At 23.7% G+C, this 16,919-nt stretch overlaps 1 protein-coding gene across 1 annotated transcript; it reads left to right on the forward strand.

Moving 5' to 3' along the window:
- The first annotated feature begins 1,133 nt into the window (after positions 1–1,133).
- LOC100866822 (1-phosphatidylinositol 4,5-bisphosphate phosphodiesterase) lies at positions 1,134–15,011 on the forward strand. Its single transcript, XM_003697085.4, has 20 exons — positions 1,134–1,380; positions 1,583–1,642; positions 1,975–2,115; positions 2,198–2,277; positions 2,741–2,876; positions 3,597–3,697; positions 3,781–3,947; positions 4,494–4,704; positions 5,614–5,872; positions 6,542–6,730; positions 8,639–8,804; positions 10,589–10,746; positions 11,442–11,645; positions 11,808–12,006; positions 12,560–12,730; positions 12,807–12,947; positions 13,272–13,446; positions 13,526–13,729; positions 14,072–14,318; positions 14,546–15,011. The coding sequence occupies exons 1-20, from the start codon at positions 1,210–1,212 to the stop codon at positions 14,612–14,614; spliced, it is 3,249 nt and encodes a 1,082-aa protein (XP_003697133.1). The 5' UTR covers positions 1,134–1,209; the 3' UTR covers positions 14,615–15,011.
- Positions 15,012–16,919: the final 1,908 nt, after the last annotated feature.

Here is a 16,919-nt window from a genome sequence, read left to right on the forward strand (position 1 = left end):
TCTGTAATACAAAATTTGTTATCAAGCACATATATAAGTTATATTAAATATGTATCTATAACTTAGATTTTCCTTATTTTCATTATTATGTATTATATTTCTGAAATTTTAACAGAGAAATATAAAGCAAACATAAAATTTAAATTAATATTTAAATAGTATCTTACAATATAAAATAATTGTGCAAATTAGAAAAATTTTATAATTAGCTAAATTTTTGAAATTTTATATAATTTGATTCTATAATATATTTATTTGTGTTTTTTTATTATAAATAATATTTAATAGTATACGTACTTTCTGACATCTTTTAATTATTTAAAAATCCTTTTACTATAAAACTTCTTTAGAAAACTGTAAATAAATAGAATAGAAAAAGAGAAATGAATTAGATTTTACAATAATTGCACTAATGAAAAAAAATTAAATTAATAAAGATAATACCTTTTGGTATTACAAAAAAAAAACGAAATACAGAGATAGAAAAAAATACCAAAATTACATTAAAACACGTAATTATTCAGCTTTCTATCTTCTTCTCCCTTAAAATTTGACATCATAATTTATCTCCAAGAAATATGATGTAAACATATTCAAAAACGATTTAATCTTCACAAGATTGAATAAATTCGAGTTTTAAATTTGTTAAGTTTCTTTGTTTTTTAATTAATTTCGTCACGTAACAATTATTATTATTTAAACATATTTCTTATTAACACCATATACCTGTAAAAATTTAAACTTTGATTCTTCTCAAAGCTGTTTCTAAAATATTTTATTTTCAAAATATATTAGAAAACAATTTTCATATATATAAAAAATATATAAATTTTATCTAACTTCATATTTAAAATTATATAAAATTTTTTATAATTTTATAATCAACACGAAGCTAATAATTCGATGAAAAGATACTTCCTTTTTTTTCTTTTTTTCCCTGAAATAGAAAATAATTATTTATTAATATTATAATATATATTTTAAATAAAAACTAATGCATCTTATGTAAGTCAAAAATCTGTTACCCGACAATTTCTCCCCGATCTCGAGCTAATCCTCATACGTTAAATTGGATTTTTCTAATCCCATTATGAGTCTTCGAGCACTGTTTCACAGCAGAATCGAGTCATTCGAGTCTTATACCATTCGAAGTTCACATCAAAGTATCCAGAAAAATCGGACCATCTCGCCGGTCATAAAGTCGGCAACATGACAAAGAAATTCGAGTTTAATTGGCGAATCGAAGTGCCAGAATTGTTGAGAAATGGTTCAACGTTCGATCGATGGTTTGAAGACAAGGAAACGACCGAATACGAACCCAATTGTTTGTTCAAAGTTGATGAATATGGATTCTTCATCTATTGGAAGAGCGACGGCAAGGTATATCCTGAAAAAAAAAAAAAAAATGCTGTAGTATATGTTCAATCAAAAGAAATTATAAGATTATGAATTTGTTTGACGAAATGAATACGGCAAAAAAAATGTATAAAAAGTCACAGTGATAAAAGAAAATTTAAATAATATATTTATTTCATTTAAAGTTTCATTTAAATAATATTTAATTAGAAACATTTTTATGCAGGATGGCGATGTAATAGAATTAGCTCAAGTGAGCGATATCCGTTATGGCGGCACGCCTAAGGTAAATAATACTTTGATTGTTTGTTTGCAACAATTATGCATTTAATATTCGATTCATTTTTCATTTAGTTTAAATGTTAACCCTTTGCGGAAGAATTGTCACAGGCATCATAAGTTATAGTTAAATAATAATAAAAAATTAAGTTCTAGCAATTATTAATAATAGAATTTTCATAAAACAATATATATTTCTTTTTATTCCTAATATTCAAATTTTTAAATTTATAATATAATAATTTTCACATAGATTATACTATTGAGAATTAAAGTCGAGAGATTCGTTCGCAAAAAATGTTTTAGAGTTTAATATTTTAATGATTTAAAATTTTTTAGGATCCAAAATTGTGTAATAAAATAGGTAAACATGGGACGATGGAGGAAATAGATCAGAAAAGTTTAACTATATGCTCGGGTATTGATTACACTAACATTCATTATCAACATGTTGTATGTTCGGATGCACAAACGGCTAAGGTAATTGAAATAACAAAAAAAAAAATTTATCATTGAATATTTGGATAATATTTTTTCTAATTAACATTCATCTCTGATTTAGGACTGGCAAGCAGGTTTACGTTTAATCACGCACAACACGAAAGCTTCAAATGTTTGTCCAACGATACAACTGATGAAACAGTATGTAACTTACGTTAAATTTTATTTTTTTTAAATTTTTTATAATTTCATATTTAATTATTTAATTATTTAATAAAAAGATATATATTCATCACTTAATAGATTTTTTAGTCAAACAAGTCATTTCTTTGTATTTTTTTTATCAGATTATTTTTATAAATACTTTTATATATTATGTATATAATATTTTATAGATATTTTTAATTCGTAATAAATAAGTAAAATTCAATATTGAATACAATTAATCATTATAATTAATTACAAATAAAATTAAATTTAAATTTAAATATAAGTACATATTAAATTATACGAAAATATCTAATATTTAATTATATTAATTTTTCAAATGCTATTTTAAATTGAAATGTAAAAACTGATTTAATAAAATTTTGCAAGTCATGGAAATAATGTGAATTGTAATATTAATGAACTTTAAACTGTAATTTTTATATTTATTATTCAGTTGGATGAGATTAAGTTTTCAAGTGGATCCTAAAGGAAAAGTGCCAGTGAAAGTTATATCGAAAACGTTTGCCTCTGGAAAAACAGAAAAACTTGTTTATCAAGGATTAGCAGACATGGGCTTACCTAGTGGAAAAGTAAGTTTCAATTCAATCTGATTCTTACAAAGCTACATATTTTAAACAATACTAATTACTTTTAAAGTTTCTTTTATACTTGATTTTATAATTTCTAAAAATTTATAAAAATTTGTACAAAGATATAAAAGTATTTATCTTGTTCAGTATCGTTTCCTAAAAATTAAAATTTTTATAATTTTTACAATTTTAAATCAACTAATACTCGTTGAGAATTAACAATAAAAACTATATTAAGTTAATTAGATCATAATTTTTGAATTTCTAATTAAATATTAAGTAGTAAAATAATTTTCTAAATGTAAATTAACGAATTTTTTAAATTTTAAATTATTTTCATTAATTAATCATGTAATGCTTTATCTATTAGCATTATCTATACTTCCTTATTTATTCAATTTAATTTTTTTATTAATGATATAGTATTAATTAATCTTGTATTAATAATATTTTGTGCTTACTAACCTAATTTTTAATAATATTTTATCCTTTTTTAATAAAATATAATATATAATTAATTGAATAAAATTTAATTTATTTTTAAAAATATGAATTATTCAAATAGCTTTAGTTATGTATTTATATGGAATATAAAGAGGCTAATCCATGATGAAAGTTAGAAAACTATTAGAAAACTAATTATAAAAAAGTAGCAATGAAATATTAAATGCAGAAAGAAAAGATTAAGAAAAATAATCACATAAATATTGTTATTTTTAGAGCGATAAAATTGAGCCCAACGATTTTACGTTCGAGAAATTTAAAAATTTATACTTCAAAATTTGTCCTCGAAACGATATCGAAGAATTATTCCAATCGATGTAAGTAATAATTGCATCGTTATGAATTGCGTCATAAATCTTTCAGAATAATGATTATAATGGCTACAAATGCTATCTTTCAGAACGAAAGGAAAATCGGATACGATCAGTCTGGGACAATTAGTGCAATTTATGAATGAGAAACAGAGAGATCCTAGGCTGAATGAAATTTTATATCCTCTTTATGATGAGAAACGATGCACTGAAATAATCAATGATTATGAAGAAGATGAAAAAGCAAAATCTAACAGTGAGTTTATTTTTAAACAGAGATAAATTATATTTAAAAATTATGGAATTGTTATTATATACTTTTTTTTTTCATTTTATCAAATATATCGTGTTAATATATTCGTCAAATTTTTTTGGTGGATCGATTCTAAAGAAAAACGAAATATATATATATATATTCATATTACTTAAAAAGAAGATGTTATATTATTTATTACAATTTTTTTAATATCTCTATAAAAGAATAGTATAAGTTTCTTTTTAAAAATACGTTAAACGATAAATATTATTTAAATATATTTAGATATTTGTATATCCAATATCTTCTAATAATTAAAGACAACAAAGGTTTTTTCATGTTTTCTTTTATGACAGATTAATTTTTCATAGATTAAATTCAATCTTTAACTTTCTGAGTTTTTTAAATTTGAAAATACTGTCATTTGTATTATACTTCTTCTAATCCTTTTAATTATTCTTATTTTTTTTCATTAATATTTATTTATTATATTAAAAGTAAAAAAAAAAAAAATAATCTATGTGTAAAAATATATTTTATATATAGAATCCTTAACCAAAGAAGGGTTTATTCGTTACTTAATGTCGGACGAAAATGCACCCGTGTTTTTGGACAAATTGGAGGAATGGATGGACATGGATCAACCCCTTGCTCATTACTATATTAATTCCAGTCATAATACTTACCTAAGTGGCAGACAAATAGGTGGTAAGAGTACTGTTGAGATGTATAGACAAGTATTATTAGCAGGCTGCAGGTATGTATATATGATTATTATTTATTAATAATTTAGTCCGATTTAAATTTTCATATATAATTTTTTTATTAATTCTTCAATTAGAATTATAAATTTGCACAATTATATTATTTCATTAATAAATTAAAATTGAACTAAATTATTATATATTTTTTATTTTATTTCATATTTACAAAGAACTTTGCACTTACTTGATTTTATTATAAATTGATCGTTAATAATAATTTAATATAAAAAATATATAATTGTATAATTGTAAAAATTGTATAATTACATATTTTATATATATCAATATTTTTATTTAAAAATTAAATTATTTTGCATACATAAATGCATTCTGTCGAATGACGTAGCGTGACTTTCATCGTATGCTTGCATCATACACAGGATATTATATATTCTGTGAATCATCCTTCAGAGAAATGATTCTAAAAATCAAAATAAATACGAAAATTAATATATTCTGTTGAAGATTATTTATTAATTTACAAGCAATTTAAGTTTGCATTAGATAAAGCAAGATGATTTTAGTTACACTATATATCTCTGCCTCTACATCCAACGTAAAATTAACTAATAACTTAATTCATAAATTAATTTTAGCAATTAATTTATAATTATAATAAAATAACAAATTGTAAAATAAATAATATCCATAATAATAAATGAACTTTGATTGATATTTTTAGAATCTAGAATTGTCGAAAATATCTCACAAATTTATTAAAACTCTCTATATTTAAATGTCTAAACGAAAGTATGCAAATATTATATTATAGTTATTATAGCAACAATATAATAAAATGAAAATAAGTATTGAGATTATGAGAAATCTTAATATACTATTGTATCGATTAATAAATTTATTAAAAAAATAATTTGAAGAAAGTTAATAAAATGATCCATCAGATGTGTGGAGCTCGATTGCTGGGATGGAAAAGGGGAAGACGAAGAACCGATCATAACTCACGGCAAAGCCATGTGTACTGATATCCTGTTTAAAGATGTGATATACGCTATAAGAGACACAGCATTCGTCACCTCGGAATATCCTATAATTCTAAGTTTCGAAAATCATTGCTGCTTGAAACAGCAATACAAATTGGCCAAATACTGCGACGAAATATTTGGTGATCTGTTGCTCAAGGAAGCTCTGCCAGATTATCCGGTATGTGCTACTTTCTCTTTCATTGAATCTTGATAAACAAAAAATTTAGTATGATTGATATCACGTGTGTGAAAGTGAATTTTGTTATAATTTAAAAAAAAATCGAATCATAATAACACAATAAACAAAAGCAACAATTAAATTAAACAAATTAAATTATTCATATTTCTTTCAAATTGATAATTGCTTAAATAAACAAAATATTATTTTTCAATCAATTTTTTTAATCATTTTCTTCGAATATTTTATTTAAATAACACTCAAGTCTATTTTAAAGAACAATAAGAATGATGAATAAAAAGTTATTAATTACTATTATTTATTACTATTACTTAAAATAATCGAAAGATAATCAATCAATTATATTATCGAAAAGACAAAATCAAATAAGAAGATATTTACTTAAAACTGTATCGACGTTAAAAGTAACAATTCACGGAAATATTTCATTTTGCCCGTATTCCGTGCAACTCGTGTTTTGCCCCCGATGCAAAGGGGGTGATGCTAGGGGGAATTTTTGTAAATTTTTAACAGGACCGTTAAAAAATACGAGTTCACCGGATCCAACGTGAACGGATCAAATGAAAAAATGAGGAGTGTGCTTATCGCGTGGATGAATGTCCCGCGAGAAATACGTTCATTTTGTAAATCGTAAATAAAATGGCGCAGCTTGAACCCGGGCATCCACTACCACCGCCGAGCGCGCTCAAGCGAAAGATATTAATCAAGAATAAAAGATTGAAGCCGGAGGTGGAGAAGGTCGAGCTCGAGTTATTCCGCTCTGGGCAATTCGAGGCGAAGGACGAAGTTGTCGAGGATGCCAGCGCACCTGCTGCACCTCCTGCTGAACCTCCAAAGGTTTATCCTATGATAATATTTATTATTTAGAGCTTGATATACATTTTTCTAGAAACCTTTCTAGAATTCGATGCATGAGTAGTTTAATTATAATACGATTGATAATATGAAATATGAAAATTATCGATAAATAGATTTTCTATGTAAATGTAAACTATAAATGTAGAAATCTTCCTCATCTTTTTCTAAAATGTGAATAGTTTAATTAAATACATAATAGTATGAGCAATAATTAATAGTATTCTTATAAATGATTTTTATAGAAATCTTTCTTATTTTTTTTTTTTTTTAGAACATGAATATATTATAAATAAATATAATATGATGATTATTAATATTTATAATATTGTAATATTAATACAATGAAATTTTGATAATCCAATATTATACCAAAGGTTTCGATGATGTCAAATTATTAAATATATCAGATTATTGGATTATATTTCTAATGAGATGGAAAAAACCATAGTTAATATAAATATTTGTTAACAAAAATAAAAAAAATATATGTAATATAAAATATATAAAAAAAATAATATAAATATATCTATTTGTGTATAATAATTGGGATTTTATATACCCCCATGTATGTATAAATATTCAATGCTGTATAAATATTCATAATTAATAATTCTTAGTTTTTGAGATTTTAATTAATATAAAATAAGACTAATTCTAAAATTTTAAATCGACGTAAATTGAATTGAAAGAATGATTTTTTTTTTTTTTTTTTTGATTTACTAATATGCTTATTACGATGAATAGGAAATTCTTTCGACTTCTTTTAATTTCTATTGCCACGAATAATTTTTCTTTTAAATAGTTTTCATGTACAAGTGGAAGAATATAACGAGCTGCGGTTTACTTTTATTTTTCAGTGTAATTAATTTTCTGGTCAAGCTTTGATAAAAAATAGCTTTTGAAAAAATTGCTTTGTTGAAAACTTATAAAAAAGATATAAAGTTTGAAGGAAGGAATATTGTTATATTATTATGTTACTAATATCGAATATATTATTAAGTAATACATTGAATTAAAAAAAAATTAATGATATTTATATTATTGAAATAATTATATAGAAAAAAAAAAAACTCAGTGACAAATAATGACAAATAATATTTGTTAAATATATCGACATAAGAATCGAATTAAATTTTTTAATTTATTAAAAAAATATACATTTTGATACTAATATATTTTATTCTATAATTTTTAAATATAAAATGAAATGTTTTCGAAAATTATTTTTACTATATAAAAAAAATGCAAATCTTTGTTTAAATTACTATGTTACAATTTATGATCTTATATCTCGTCTTTTACTTTATTAAAAGGATTTTACAATTTCATATTTCTTTCAAAACAACTTCCCTATACATGATAGTTAAGGAAGAACAACTCTTATTAATTTTGTAAACAGATTCACAGTGAATTCCTTGTAAACTGCTTTAATCTAAGAATGTTTTTAACTAGATGTATAACTTTCTTAATAGAACTAGATTGCATAGCAAAGGATCTTATTTTACTTGTTTTAGAAACTCGACTGACTAGTTGCTTAAAACTTATAGAAATCTGTTTTGAAGTAAACTCATTTCTTGTTTAAAAAACTTGTTTTAAAAATTTTGCAAGAAAGAATAACGAAAATAATGTAAATTTTATTTTCCTCGTGCTATTATGTTACTACAATCATTATTATTTAAATAAAATTAAATTCATACCGTCATAAAATTCTCGTAAATTACAAATTATTTTTCACGAAAAAAGTAAAAAATTTTCAAGTTCGTGAATTCGAAATACATATATATATATATATATTAGTTTCATTTTTAATTAATTTTTTCTATCTATATAGTTTTTTTTTATACTTTTTTATGCATTCTATTTGAAAATATCTTTCAAACGTTGCAGCAAGAAGCTGCGCCAGCCGAAGGTGCACCACCAGGTGAAGGAGGTGCTGAAGGAGAAGCGCCTCCAGTTCAATATACTGGTAGCACGATGGCCTGTCATCCTTGGCTTTCTTCTATGATTAATTATGCACAGCCAGTGAAATTTCAAAGCTTTGAAACTGCAGAAAGTATGTAAAGTATATTTTCTTTTTTTCCGTAGAAGCATTATATTTCAATCTTTTGATAAAGTATGATGTATAACAGCGAACAAAAATTTAAGACAACTATATACACGTACATACATCCTTTTTTATATACTGTTATATTATATAACAAATATTAAATAATCTATAATTATAACCATACGCATATCGTTCTATTTATTTTCTATTTTATTGTCACATATATTTTTATATTTTATTTATAATCGACTTTTTATGATTTTCAAAACATATTATTTCAAATATGATTTTTTTTTATATTATAAATGAATTAAATATAATTGTATCGTATGATATATTGAAGAAAAAATATTATTATTTACACATGATTTTCTGAGATTTGATTATTAGTGTACGCTTTCACAATTTATTTTTACAATATTAAAATAAATAAAAAATTATATAAAAATAAAATTATTTTTACATTACTATTAATTAAATGAATATATTTAGAAAGTAGCCTTAAACTTTTGTCTGTAATTGTATTTTCTATTATCGTATTCATTATGTTCTTTTTCATTAATATTCTTAAGGTACAAATGATCTATTCTTATTTCTATATAATTGATTCTATATTCTGATATTTTTATAATAATACTGTAATAATAATAATATTATTATTATTATATTTAATATGATAAAAAGAAACAACTTCACAAATAATGTTAAAATTTACACTTTACACTAATGTTAAAAACACTTAATAATTTGTTAGAAGTTATTATTTAGTTATTACTATAAGTTTCTTCATTTCTTATACACGAATAAAAATTTGAATCTATATCATTATTAGATATAATCATTTCTTTTTAAATTTTTTCTTTTGCAAAATATTAATATAGAATGTTGTTAGAAATATAGATATTATTAATATCTATTTTTTATAATCATAAATATTATATGATAAGAATAATATAATAAAAATAAAAAATTTTATTAATTTTTATAAGCAATATAGTTGATTGTTTCAAATTCTTCGATTGATAAAATAAAATAGACGAATAAAAAATATAATAAATAATTATTTTTATCCAAAAAACAATGTTAACAGAAGTGTTCTTCACAGAGATTTTACAAATATTCAAGGAGCAATTGAACGCATTATGATTGTTAAATTCATCAAATTTATTACAATTTATTATTTTATACGAAAATACGACAAAATTTGAAGTAAAATCAATTCCGTCATATATTATTCTGAAATTTCAAATAAATAATAATAAAGTAAAGAACACAATAAGGAAATTTAACGAAAAGAATTTAATAGAAAAAATTTAATGAAAATTAAAATTAATTAATAAAAATTATTTCATTTGATTATCTCTCTCTTTTATTTTACATATAAATATATAGTTATTGATCTTGTTAAATGAAAAGATTAAAAAAAATAAAATAAAAAAAAGAACAAGAAAAATTTTTTAAAAATAGCAAGATTTCAAAGTTGCTTAAAAATAAATTTCCTGAAAATATTCTAAAAGCAAGACGTTGATGTTTACTTAGTTAATAATAGAATTGAATGATTTATTTGAAACAAGGTTTTAAATAATATAAAAAATTATTTGACAAAACTAAAAATTAAATTTTTTGAAGTCGAATTAATGAAAAATATTTTTCTTCTTAATATCACGAACTAAAAATATCTTTAATAATTATTTTATGTAATTTCGATTGTAATACTTAATATATAAAATAATAATTTCAATAATTGAACGTACCTATGATGAAGGAAAAAACGCCCATTATTGTTGCAGAAAAGAATATCCATCATAACATGTCCTCGTTTTCGGAGACCGCAGCACTCAACTACCTGAAAACAAATGCCATAGAATTTGTTAATTATAATAAACGTCAAATGAGTCGAATCTATCCAAAAGGTACTAGGGCTGATTCGTCAAACTACATGCCACAAGTGAGTCATTATTTATATCGTGTTATTTGAAATGTTTGTAACAAAATTTAAAAAAAAATTTAAGTCAAAATTTTTATAATATTATTAAATATTTTATCAAATGATATATTTTTATCACATGATTATTTATTTCGTTCGATTGTTGCCACTTATTTGGTAGCTTTTTATGAAAAAATGTTTACAAATTACAAGTGATTTTAAAATATTTGCAAATTTTTCGAATATTCTTATTATAAAAAAATAATTTTGCAAGAATTAAAATAAATGATATACTCGAACAATAGTTTAAATTTTTAATTAAATTAATAAACAGAAGTGATTTTTTACTTAAATAATTTTAATGTATTTAGTTTATTTTGCATTAGACTATACAAAAAAAATAAAATTATCAAGTATTGGAGATTGCAAACAGTTCGATATATTATCTTATTGAAATATGAGATATTATTATTAAATAATATTAAAATAAACTTAAAATACACAATAAATATATATATGAAAAATATAATAAAATACAAAATAAATACCATAACTCGAAAAGAAATAAAAGAAAAGTTGAAAATGTAAAGAATAATTATTATACTATAAATTCCTATCACTTTTTATTTTTCTTTTAATTCTTTCGTCGAATATAAATTTTTCAAAGAATCTAATAAAGTTAATAAAGATTATACTAACGTTTATATATCTGTTAGGTATTCTGGAATGCAGGCTGTCAGATGGTAGCATTAAATTTTCAAACACCCGACTTGCCTATGCAATTAAATCAAGGAAAATTCGAATATAATGCAACAACTGGATATTTACTGAAGCCTGACTTCATGAGGAGACCGGACAGAAGCTTCGATCCATTTTCAGAAGACGTAGACGGAGTTATCACAGCCCAATGTTCCGTTCAGGTAATTTCAAATGAAAATTTAATTTCATTATAAATTGATATTACAAACAATATTTTTATTAGTTCTATTTTTATAATATTATACAAATATAAGGAAAAATTTTATAATTAAAAGAATGGTAAATACCTATTGTATTAATACGCTATATTCTATTTATCATAGGTTATAGCAGGACAATTCTTGTCTGACAAAAAAGTCGGCACTTACGTTGAAGTGGATATGTACGGTTTGCCAGCAGACACGATAAAGAAAGAATTTAGAACTCGAATGGTGCCTGGAAATGGTTTGAATCCAGTTTACAACGAAGAACCATTTCTATTCCGAAAAGTTGTACTTCCCGACCTGGCTGTGCTCAGATTTGGTAATTTCAATATTCAATACGTAACAATTTTAACAAGATTTACGCTATGGAATATTTATAACCAATAAATTGCAATATAAAGTAAAATATCTAGATACTTTTCCTTAAAATACAATAAAATGTAGTCCACAGTATAAAAGACTTATTCTTAATCATTATAAAATATTATTTAAATTTATAAATTTAATCTAGTCATATTTTAAATTTAACAATTTTTAATCCAAACAACACTTTTCCATATTGAATAAATTTTTTTTGCAAAATTTTGAAATGAAACTTTACATTCGTATCATTTCTTAATATTAACATTCATTAAATATTACCTCTCTATTACCTCTTTCTTCTGAATGAATTCTTTTTTCAGAATTTTATTGTTCTAGGATTAATGCTGTTGCAATACATAAAAAAAAATTGATCGTTTATTCTAACAAAAGATCGTGTACTATCTCTTAAATTTAATAATGATTAAAGAAACAACTTGTTTCTTCATTATCAGAAAATAATCGTATAATTTTGATTTCTTCATTCTACTTGACATTTATTGTTCGTATAGGTGTATACGAAGAGAGCGGGAAACTGTTGGGTCAACGTATTTTGCCGCTGGATGGCCTTCAAGCCGGATATAGACATATTTCGTTGAAGACCGAGGCGAATTTCCCCATGGCACTGCCGATGTTATTCTGCAACATTGAGCTAAAGATTTACGTACCCGATGGATTCGAAGGTAATACCTTGAGCAAGAACAAAAATAGAAATATATCACGATGACTGTGATTCGAGCACGCTTTCTCGACTTGCAGATTTCATGGCTGCTCTGTCTGATCCGGGTGCATTTAGTAAGGGAGCAGAGAAACAAGCCGAGACTATGAAGGGATTAGGAATCGAGCAAACCGACGCGAAGGCAGAGGCGAAGAAGAAGGAAGAGGAGAAGGCTAAAAAGGGTATATACATATATTTTTTTCTTTTAATAAATTGTGTTCATAAAAATTGAAACGAGATTGTCTCAAAACTTGTAAATTTTTTATAATTGTCACTATTAATTAAATTATTTGTTCATAGTTTTGGATTTATCACAGAAAATTTAAAAATATCTTTATTACGAAAGTAGAATATTTTTGTACGATGATTGTGTGAAGCAAATATTGTGAAATATGAATAAAAGCTTGATTGATTCTTTAAATAATTCTTGCAAGATTCTAATAATAATCTAATATCTAATCTCTAATCTATTTCTTTCAAAATTTTTCATTTATATAATTTTTCAGAGGAATTCAAGCCAGAACCGATTACGATAGAAACGTTGAAGAAAGAAAAAACGTATAAATTCGGTAAGAAGCAACAAAAAGAATTGGACACAATGAGGAAAAAGCATTTGAAGGAGCGACAAACGATGCAGAAAAATCATTGCAGTGCCATAGATAAATTGGTGAAGGGAAAAGAGTATGATAACGAGCGAAAACTTTGAATTTCTTTAACTAAAAATTATCTAATCCGATCATGATGAATTTTGAATTTATAGCAAAAATGCGCTGCTCCAAGACGCTAACGTGAAAAAAGTTATAAGTGAACAAACCGCGCAATGGTCCGCCATGGTGGAACGACAACGGAAAGAAGAATGGGAAATGCTGAAAAGTCATACAGAAGTTGGTCGAGACGAATTCAAAAGATTAATTGACATTGTACAGGCTAATCAAGTTAAACAGTTACAAGCGAAACACGACAAGTACGCAAGACTCTATCTTTATAATTTTATTTAATTTTAATAAAATTTTTATAAATTCAAAATTTGCAAATACTTTTTCGTTCGTATTTTAAATTAAATTTTCTAAATTTTTTGGGAATATAATTGAGATATGAAATTCTTGAAATTTCAAATGCTCGAGTAAAATTAAAATTAAAAAAAAATTTTGCTTAATTAACTTGTGAAGTTAATCTTTTTTCATAATTTTATTATTCGTTATTTATTTATGTAATTATTATTATTATATGATATTGGACTGATATTATTTAAAATTTAATAAAAACTTAATAATATTATTTCCTTAACTTAATAATATAATTTCAGAGATATGAAAGACATGAACGCGAATCAAGCAAAAATATCCGTGGAAACAGCTAAAGAAGTAATGAACGATAAAGCATTAAAGACTAAGGGAGACAAGGATCGTCGACTTCGTGAGAAAAAGGAACAAAATACAAAAAAATTCATGCAAGAAAGAAAAACTGTACAGATCAAACAAGGACGTGAGAAGGAAAAATTGACAAAAATTCACGAGAAACAAGTAGCAGAATTGGATACCAATATTGACTTGGTAAAGTTTCATAATTTCATTTTAAAAAATAATTTCTTTTTAATTTTTTATCAATAATATGTAGGAAATAAAAATGATAGACTAAATATATTTTACAATCAATTATTATACTAATCGTTTAAATATCATTAATTGTAAAATATATTAAATTTGTTTTTTTTTTTCAATATTTTCAAATTATTTAGCTTGAATATGGTATATATAAAAATGTATTTTTATTTTTACAGACTATCGAAATGTACAAGAACGAAGTAATACATTTGGATTTGTCGTCTAAGACAGAATTTTTTGTCTAAATTATGAAATCGAGTTTTTCTTTCTACTTGAAAGTTAATTTAAAAACATATTTTCAATGAATATTTACTTGATCTTACTTTTTATCTTATTGTTTTTAGATATTATGTGATTATTTTTTATCTGTATTATTTATATATTGCTCCATACGATAACACTTTTAATCATTTTTTATGAATCTTTACACATAATACACGTATAATTCGTTTGATACTTCTTTATACGAATTACATATTTAAAATTGTGTAGAAGATTTATACGAACGTTTATAATATCTAATATTTAAAATTAATCAAAATTTAAAATATTTCTTGTTACTACTTTAAATAAACTTTATCTTAACAATTGTAAACTTTTGTGAGATCACATTTCAATAAATTTCTAAGAATCTAAAACTAATAATCTTGAAGTATTTAATTATAATTAAAGAGTATCGAATTAAATCCAGAATAACTTTTTTTCTTTCTTGGAATTATAATTATAAAACATTATCATGTATCATTTAATTTCTATCTAATATAACTATACATATCGTTAATTTCAACTCAAATCATTGTGTCATAATTATTATTCTATAAAAGATTTTTTCTTATGTATTTTTTTTTTTGTGGCCTTTTGAAGCAATCTGAAACATTATAAAACTACTATACTCTGTAAAGTGGTAACATGAGCACACGGAGTAAGTTAAACAAACGAATACAAAACTAACAAACTCGAGCAACGACCTGGTGTATCTTTGCCAATGATTTAAACTGTTCTCTCCTTATGCTGTTTCACATAGCATTGAATAAACGATAGCTTGTAAGCTCGTAAAGAGGCTGTCGATCAGGCGTATCTATCCAATAGAGGATCACGTGCTCCATGAAGGAAGTTCTCAAACAAGTTCGTATTTCAAGGAGGCGCGATTGAAGTAGCTGGCCGAATAATCGAAAGCTGAAATCAATGTGAAAATAGAACAAGTATCGCTCAATATTCAGAATAAGGATTTCTATGATTCGATCTAAGATGGTTACAATGCGATATTTAGAATATCGAATACAATGTAGATTAAATATTTGAACGTTTATTCGTAGAAATTTTCTTGAATCGTTTGTTATCTTTTTATTTAAGAGATTTATTAAGATAAAAGAATTGCAGTGATGTAAGGTCGTAAAGAAACTTTTCAATGGAATAAGAGGGAGAAAAACTGGAATAACAAAGGAAAATTCATGGTTGAGAGAATACAACGAAAGGTGAAAACAATTGGGTATATTTAAACATTTTATGCGAATTTTTAATAGGTTATAAGAGGAAGACTATAAATTTAGGAATTTCCAAGTTTTCTTAATGATAATAAAAATGTGAATTTGATGATCAAAAGAATTTTAAAATATTAATGTGTTTATACTTATCATTTTTTGATAATAGAATACTTTATAATTTATTTATAATTTACGAATTTTTACAATTAAATACAATTTTTGTGTTTCTTTTCCTCTTCTCGTGATGTTAAAACATTTATTCAAGACTTTTATTGTTTCTTAAAATTAGAATACCTGAACAAAGAAATATGATTGATTCGAAAAGAATCGATTCCAGTGAAGAGAAGTAGCTTATTGAAAATATTTTTTAATTTTACATTTTATAGATAATTTATCATTTACTTACTTGTAAATAGGTAATGCAATTTTCGAATGCTTTGTATTTTTGCATCAAAATGATTTCCATATAAATAATTATGTCCATCTTAGAAATTTCGTCTATTTTTCAAATTAATCTTATCAATATATGCTTTATTTCTGCCATCATGAAAATTATACAAATGTATTTTAAATTCGTATTTTAAAAATTTCAAAATTAACGTACCTTGTGTCTTCTTTATTTCTTCAATTCTGTTTACTTCTCAGAAATTTAATTTCTTCTTTTTTTTTTTTTTCTGATAACTTTTCACATATTTCAATTTAATAACTTAATGAAACATTAATTTTCTTCTATCAATAATGCAAGATTAAGTAATTTCTTTATAAAACTTGTTTATAAAATTTCCATATCAATTCTCTTCTGATTCAAATACTTGGATAATTTTTACATTTTAATTGCCCACGATTATAACTTGAAATTCACTGAACGATGTCTTATCATGGAATAAACTTGTCAATCATAACATTCGTTACAAAAACTCTATACAAACATCTTTCACCTTTAAGTGAATCAATATTATTCGATTTTCATTTCAAATTTGATATGTATGATGGTCTTGATAATTGTGACTTATAGTAATTACAACATTATTTTCGAAATTTAAATTATAAAAATGAAAGATTGTTA

This window comes from Apis florea, unplaced genomic scaffold (assembly GCF_048593485.1).
Source record: "Apis florea isolate Af1SG1 unplaced genomic scaffold, ASM4859348v1 contig_3078_pilon, whole genome shotgun sequence".
In the NCBI taxonomy this organism is placed as follows: Eukaryota; Metazoa; Arthropoda; class Insecta; order Hymenoptera; family Apidae; genus Apis; species Apis florea.

Excerpts from the sequence above, each read along its gene's own strand:
- LOC100866822 (XM_003697085.4), top strand. The coding sequence starts at position 1,210 with ATGACAAAGAAATTCGAGTTTAATTGGCGAATCGAAGTGCCAGAATTG. Across the intron at positions 2,278-2,740 it reads ACGATACAACTGATGAAACA|TTGGATGAGATTAAGTTTTC; the intron begins GTATGTAACTTA and ends TTTATTATTCAG. Across the intron at positions 3,948-4,493 it reads TGAAAAAGCAAAATCTAACA|AATCCTTAACCAAAGAAGGG; the intron begins GTGAGTTTATTT and ends TTTTATATATAG.